Here is a 7,246-nt window from a genome sequence, read left to right on the forward strand (position 1 = left end):
CCCGGCTCTGCCCCACGCGCGCAAGCCCCGGCGCGCAGCCCCCCAGCGCGGCACACGTTTCCTGCCCCGTTGCGACACGCCGCTTCCAGCCGCTTGCGTCACGCCGCTGCCAGCACAAAGCGCGGGGGCAGCTGCCCACCCACGGCCCGGCCCAGCATCCACCTTCGTCCCCTCCCCAGCTCTTGGCCAACCCGGCACGTGGCAGCAGGAGCCGAGGAGCGACGCCGGGCAGCCACGGCATCGCCGCCAGACAGGGTTCCATCACTGTTGTCAGTGCTGGAAAATAGGATGGTGGCCTCGGGGACCTCTCTGCTCCCTGTCGGGGTCTGTGTCCCATCACCCTGCCCGGGCTGGGGATGGGAAGGGGACACCAAGTCCCCCCCGCCGCTGCCCAAACCCGCCCTGGCAATTTGAGGGGGGCCGGCTGGGTTTCCAGCTGAGCTGGTGGAGGGAAGAGGGACCCGAACAAGCCCAGGGACATCCCCGTCCCCCAGTGGGATTTCTCCCATCCAGGGGGTTGAACTCCACCAGAACGGGGTGTCTGGGGGCTCTTGGCCTTTTCTGAGTGTCCTCAACCAGGCGGGGAAGAGCCAAGAGCGGGTTCGGCGATGCCGTGCTGGCAATGCCACCCCTCTCCCGGGGTGCAGAGGAAAGGGGGGGTCACCGCCCGGTTTGGCTGCAGAGAAAGGGGCAAAGCAGCCCCCAGACCCTCTCCTCAGGGCACAGGACCCCCTCCCTGTTCCCATCCCCATCCCAGAGGAGCATCCCGAGCAGGACCCAAGCACAGGTGTGTGGCACAGGACGGGGCTCCCCTGAGATGGGCTGGAGCGGGTATTTCCCTGCGCCCAAGGGTGCCCGAACTGGGATCTGATCCCACGCGTCAGGGCAGGAGGGGTCAGCGGCGGCTCTGCCGTGTATGTGGTGGGGGGAGCCCCGGGCAAAGGCGTCCGTGTCCCCCCCCCCGGTGAGGTCGGGGCGCCAGCCGCCGTCCCGGTGGCACTGCCAGCGCCGGGCGGGCTGGATCGCGGCCCTGGGAGCCGAGGGCTGCTGCCTCCCTCCCGCTGCAAGACGGGACCTGCGAGCGGCTCTGGCTGCAGGTCCTTGGCAGCACATCCATCGGGAAAGCCGAGCGGGCGCCGCAGCCTCTGCCTCCTGCTTCCCCCATCACGCCAGAGCCTGTGCCCCCCCAGCACGCCATGCCACCGAGCCCCCTCCAACCCCACTGCCAGCTCTGCTGGGGTCACCCCAAACGCACAGGACCAGGATGGCACCCAGCAACCAGCTCCTCCATGGCAGCACCCCGAGTCATCCAAGAGCCCTTCGCAGCTGGGACCACACCAGGTTTCAGCCCCTTTCCACAGCTGGGGGGTAATTCCTGCAGAAGTCACACTTTCCAGCCCAATGCCCCTGCCCAGAGTAAATCCCACCCGTGAGGAGCTGTTTTTTCCCCAGTCTCTGGATGAGAAATTCTCCTTTCCTCCAACATCGTGCAAAGCAAATCCATCCGCCTCCCTAAAGCCTTGGAGGGGGGACAGGCTCCATCGCTCAGGGAAGATAAAGCCAGCCTTGCCCTGCACAGACCCCTGCTTCTGCCAAACTCGTCCCCAGGTGTGGACACCATCCACCCATGCAGGGGACACCACGTCTTGGCCCCGGACCGCAATTTGTCCTGGCCACGCTGTCCCCCAGGGTGTCCCCAGCCCGTGGGCTCCACGTCCTCCCCATGCCATCGCTGCAAGGTGCCCATGGCCGTCACAGGACACAGCGGGGGACAACCACCCCCACATCCCGGCAGGGTCACTGCCAGCACCCCAAACCTCTCGGCCGAGGGATCGGACCCTGGTGCACGCCATTCCCACGCTCGGCACCTGGTCTCCATCCCTGCCCATGTCTCCCGCTATCGATCAATTGCTCAAAAACCCGACTCCGCGGGTGGGAGCCAAGGTCTCGGAAAAACTCTGGCCCCGCGCGCTGCCGAAGGCGCAAAGCAAACAGAGCCGCGCGTGGCATCACGGCATCGCTCCCTCCCCGGTCCCGCCGGCTGGGGTGGGAAACAGGGTCCCCGGGGCAGGTGGTGACCCTCGGCGGGGGGGAAATACAAGGTGGGAATATCCAGAGTGAGGAGCACGGCGTGTTCGTGCAGCAGAGCAAACCTCGGTACAAGCTCCCTGCGCCAGCAAATCTCTGCGGGGGAGAGCCCCAGCGCGGGTCTTGTCCCCCTGGTGGGTGACAAACACCGAGCAGGATTGGTAAAACCCAGAAATAAGGATAATGCATTTTCTAGCCAGGTTCTGGCCTCTGAAAAGCACAAAGGGAGCGTTTATTCTGCAGGTCAAAGCTGCAGCTGAAAAATATCCCCCTTCTCCCAGAGCCCCCTCGCTCCTGGGGCCAGGGACTGACAGCGGCTGCTGGAGAGTGGGGCAGACACCCCCGGCTCGACCCCCCCCAGCCTGCCCCCCCCTCCTGCCCCTATTAAGGGAGAGATCTTCAACAGCTCCAAATTGCCTGTAATTACCCCGAGGAGGCGGCGAGAAGCCCCTCACCCAGGGGCCTGGGCCCACAATTACTATAATTGTGCCTCCATTTCGGGGGAGCGATCGCATGGCTGGAAATAACGGCAGGTCCCGCACAGATGTTTGGGAGGGGACACAGCCCCATCCTCCCGTTCCAGTGCCCCCATCCCCGTGGGGCTGTTTTCCCGGGAGATTTTGGAGACGGGAGCCTCCGAGGACCGGGACCGAAGCATCTCCCCCAAATCGGGGACAGACCCCCCCCAAAGGAGAAGCAGTCATTACTTTACAAGTGTACAGCCTATTTATAAAGGGGGGGGGAACACATACAATAACAGACCGTATTTATAAATAAAGCCAGGCCGGGGAGGTCCAGGGACCCCCAGCCCCTCTCGGGCCCCCCCCGCCCCATGTCCATGAACGGAGGGACCCGGGGCTGCGGCTGGAGGCCAAGTCCTGTCCCACCGGGACGTCGTGCCGGCGCTGTCTCACTTCAGGCCACGATGGAGCAGGCGATCCCCCGGTCCCTGCAGACCGCGGTTGCCTTCCTCCTCCTCCTCTTCCTCCATCTCCATTCGCTGGGGTCCCCCAGGGCTTCGCTGGGCTCCCCGGTCCCTTGGGGGGGGCAGCAGCAGAGCATCCTCCCCCCCTCGCTGGCCCTCCCGGAGCCAGCGGGTGCTGGAGCCGTGGCAGCGTCACATCATGGGGGCCCGGGGGATGGCGTCCTGCGGGTGCGGCTGGTACCAGGCTCCGAAGCTGTTGATGTAGCTGCTGGGGGCCAGGGGGGGCCCTTTGCCCGGCATGGGGATGTCCCAGAGCGGGGGGACGTTGGGGGAGCAGGGGGAGAGGGAGGTGGCGGTGTGGAGGTGCTCCCCGTCGGGCGCGCTGGAGCCCTGCTTCATGATCTTCTTGTACTTGGAGCGCTTGTTCTGGAACCAGATCTTCACCTGCGGGAGGGAGCGCGGGGTGAGTGCGGAGGATGGGGTCTGTGGCCAATGTTCTCCCTCCTAGACCCCCAGCATCAATAATTCCAGACCCCTCTGGCATCCCCCCATCTACGCCTGCCCTCTTCTGGGGGCACAGCCGATTCTGTGGGGGTCTGTGAGATAAGCCGGGCTCTGAGCCCAACCCCTTACAAGCCACCAGAGACTCCACTAAAGGCAGCAGGAGGAGAATGTGGGAAGAGGCACAGGGAGCCCAGACAGACGGGGAGCAAGCCAGGGGCCCCCAGCCGCGCACATCCCCATGTGTCCCCACGTTCTCCCCTCACTCCAGCTCGGGCTGTGCCCCCCCCAGCCCTGCCGGGTGCCGGGGCTGGGCCGGGGTGCGGCGCGGTGGGGCCCGCTGCGCTGGGGTGGTGGCCCCGCTCATTCCTCCCCACGGTCCCCCCCGCGCTGCCGGCAGGTTCCCACTTGCCTCCTCTTCCCCGGCTTTATGAGCTCGCTTCGCCCCCGGCTCCGGGCTGCACCGCTGCCGCCTGCCTGTCTCTCCCCATCGCCTTCAAAAACCCACTCGCCCCGTCCCGCGGCCCTGGGCCGCCCAACGCCGGGGCACGGCCGGGCCGGCAGCCAGGCTCCGGGGCTGGGAAAGTCCCGGTGCCGCTGGGAGGTGTGAGCCGGAGCGCCCCGAACCCGAGCCCCGGGGGCCCACCGGCGCCAGGCTCCCCAGCCGCGGCACGGCACGGCTCGGCACGCTTCCAGTTGCACCCCGGCGTCGTGACGCAGCCTGAAATCCGGAGTCGCTCCCGAGCAGGAGCCCCCCCCGCCATTGTCCCCTCTCGGGGGCCATACCTGGGTCTGGGTGAGCCCCAGCTGGGCCGCCAGCTCCGCACGCTCCGGCAGCGCCAGGTACTGGGTCTGCTGGAAGCGCTGGTTGAGGGCTTGCAGCTGCAGGCTGGAGTAGATGGTGCGGGGCTTGCGCAGCTTCTTCCCTTTGCCGTTGATGCGCAGCTCCCCGTTGGCGACGGCCGGGGGCTTCTCATGCTCTGGGGGGCGGGAGAGGAGCAGGGAGTTGGTTAAACCAACGCGCTGGGAGGTTAAAAAAAACCCAAACCACCAACCCCCCCAAACCATCCCACCCCGGCCCTGGGGGCTGCAGTGGGTTTTGGTTTTTGGAGGTTAGTTTTGGAGGGGGGGAGAAATAAGTAGGGGGGGTGCTGCTTTTGCCAGGCTGGTTTGATTAAGTCCCAGGTAAAGCAAAGGGGAAACAGGAGGAGGAAGGGAGGGATGGGATTATTCATTCAATATCATTATACAAGCCCAAAAGCAGGCAGGCCACAGGCCCATCTGCCGTGCAACCATTGGGGGGGGCCAGGCAGGGCCCCACGGGGTGACGGAGGGGGTAGGAGGACAGACACCCCTGTCCCGGGGGCCCTTGCTATGGGCACACTGCTCTCCGGGGCTGCAGCGAGCCCCCCGGCAGCCCCTCGCTGTGAGGTCCGTGCCCCCCTCCCCATCCCCGCTCCGTGCCTTTGAGCATCCCTGGGTCCATCCTGGGCCACGTGGCTTGTGCGGGGCAGAAGCCCAGAGGGGACAAGGTGGTCCCCAGCTCAGCAGCACAGGGCTGACGGTGGCGAGTGTGTCTGCGCGCCCACGTACATCCCACACATAGTCTGCTCTGGCCACAGCCCCCCGGAGCTGGCGAGGGGCCGACAGGGCCTCAGCCGGGCTCAAGACCCCTCCTGGGGGCTGCTTCTCTCTGGGGGGGCTCAGCTTGCAGTTTCCTGCATCAGCTTTTGCGGAAAACAGTGGGGCGCAGGGATGCGATGGGGCAGGGAGCTGAGATCAGAGCATGGTGGCTGTGGGGCAGAGGGGAGCGTCCGTCCCGCCCGGGCAGGCACAGGGCGCAGGGTACGGGCAGCCGGGGGTCTCAGGGTGCGGGATGCGGGCAGCCGGGGCTCTGGTGCTCCCCATCCCCGAGGTTTCGTGCAACCACGCAGCCGCCCATCCGCACGGGGCTCCGGGCGCTCCGGCTGCGGGGGGACACCGCCCCCGGCCCCCGCGGGGCCCCTCGGGGACCTCCCCGCCGGGTCGAGCCCCGCGTCGCCGCTGCCCCGACGGGCCGGCGCTGCCCCCAACCCGCTTCCGACGGCTCCGTCCCGGCGCTTCCCGGTGGATCCCCGCCGCTGCCGGCCGGGAGGGAGCCCGGGGGCGGGCGTGCAGCGCCGAGCGCCCCGCGCCCACCTTACCTGCGTCCTGCAGCCTGGAGCCGTGGGCCAGCCCGGCCGGGGGATGCGGGGCGCCGGGGGGCGGGTAGGGCAGGTAGGGACCCCCGTGGGGCGGCGGGGGGGCACCGCCGGTGTAGGGGTAGGGCCCGGGCCGGCCGTAGGAGGCGAAGGGCGGCGGGTCGTGCTGGGGGTGGCCGGCGGGGTGGAGGCCGTGCAGCGGGTAGTGCGGCGGCGAGGGGTGACCGAGCTCCAGGAAAGCGGCTTTGGAGGGATCGGGCCCCAGCAGGCTCTCGGCCACGGAGCTCATGGTCATGGTGGGCCGGGCCGGGCCGGGCCGGGGCGGGCAGCCCCCGGAGCCCGCAGTGCCGCGCCGAGCCCCCGCCGCCCCCCGACGGGCTCCGCGCTGCCGCACGGCGGCCCCGCGCCCGGGGGATCCCCTGCCCGCCCCGCCCCGCCCCGCCAGGCCACGCCCGCGATGACGTCACGCCCCCGGGGCACCCCCACCCCCCGGTTACCCCCCGCACCCCTCGGGGGCAGCCCCCTCTCTGTGTCCCCCCGCCCCGGGGTTCCCCCCCCCCGCCCCCGTCTGTGACCCGGCCCGGAGCAACGTGTCCCCTCCCCGGAGGCGACCCCCGGCGTGGGGACACCCCGACCACCGTGTGCTGGCTGAGCGTCCCCGAGGGGTCCTGACCCACGCGCTCCTGGCCGTGTGGGGTTGGAGGGGGGGCAATCCCTTCTCAGGGACCCCCCCTCCATCAGGGACACAGGGTGTGGACGGTGACTCCCTGCGCACATGGCCCTGGCAGGACACGTCCCCTTGAGGGGGGACATGGGGCAGCCCTGGGCCCCCCCCGAGGACAGACCCTGGGCAAGGAGGAGCTGAGGCCGTTCACATTCAGCTCACCAGTGCATGGACGGCGGGACACAGCAGGGATGGGAGAAGGATGGACACGGGAGGGACAGACACCAGACGGAGGGACACGGACGCGCAGGGCGTCGAGGCCCCGTGCATCCCGGGTCCCCGTGCTCATGGGTGCTGGGGGAGGACACCCAGGGTGCCGGGGTGGGGACGGGGGGGGAGCCCCGCAGCCGCCCCGTCGGCGCCCGCCCTGGCAGACGGGAGGCCCCTTCCCCTGGCGTCGGCAGCACCCCGTCCCCGCGGGGCCCCGATCCCGGCGGCAGGCGCCGACCTGCCCGGCTGCGCCCTCCCACTGCCCCAGGGAGCCCTGACCCCGCCGGGTGCGTGGGGCCCGCAGCCTCCACCCCGGTTTGACGGCCGGGGCAAACCGTGGGTAAAAAAACCCCGCCAGGGCCGGGGGATGCTGTCACCACCTTTGGGGACAACCAGCCGGGGCCCCGGACGGTGCTGGCAGGGAGGATTTGCACCTCTTGCAATCCCAGGTCTCACGCCAAGCCCTGGATGGGGTCCATGAGCCCCGGCTGCACCGTGGTGGTGGGTTTGGGGACCCTGAGGTGACAGAGCAGGAAAGGCTGCCGGGTGGCCCGTGCTGAGCCAAGCACCGGCCACGAGGTCTCAGCTGCCACCCGGCACGGGGTTTGCCCGAGAGGA

The 7,246-nt window shown here is 69.1% G+C and overlaps 1 protein-coding gene across 1 annotated transcript; it reads right to left on the reverse strand.

Annotated features, from left to right (window-relative positions):
• Positions 1-3,205: 3,205 nt before the first annotated feature.
• DLX4 (distal-less homeobox 4) lies at positions 3,206-5,989 on the reverse strand. The gene is made up of 3 exons (XM_063354724.1): positions 5,698-5,989; positions 4,301-4,494; positions 3,206-3,457 (listed from the first exon to the last, which is right to left on the reverse strand). The coding sequence occupies exons 1-3, from the start codon at positions 5,987-5,989 to the stop codon at positions 3,206-3,208; spliced, it is 738 nt and encodes a 245-aa protein (XP_063210794.1).
• Between the last annotated feature and the right edge of the window lie 1,257 nt (positions 5,990-7,246).

The sequence above is a fragment of the Chroicocephalus ridibundus genome, chromosome 17, assembly GCF_963924245.1.
Source record: "Chroicocephalus ridibundus chromosome 17, bChrRid1.1, whole genome shotgun sequence".
NCBI lineage: Eukaryota > Metazoa > Chordata > Aves > Charadriiformes > Laridae > Chroicocephalus > Chroicocephalus ridibundus.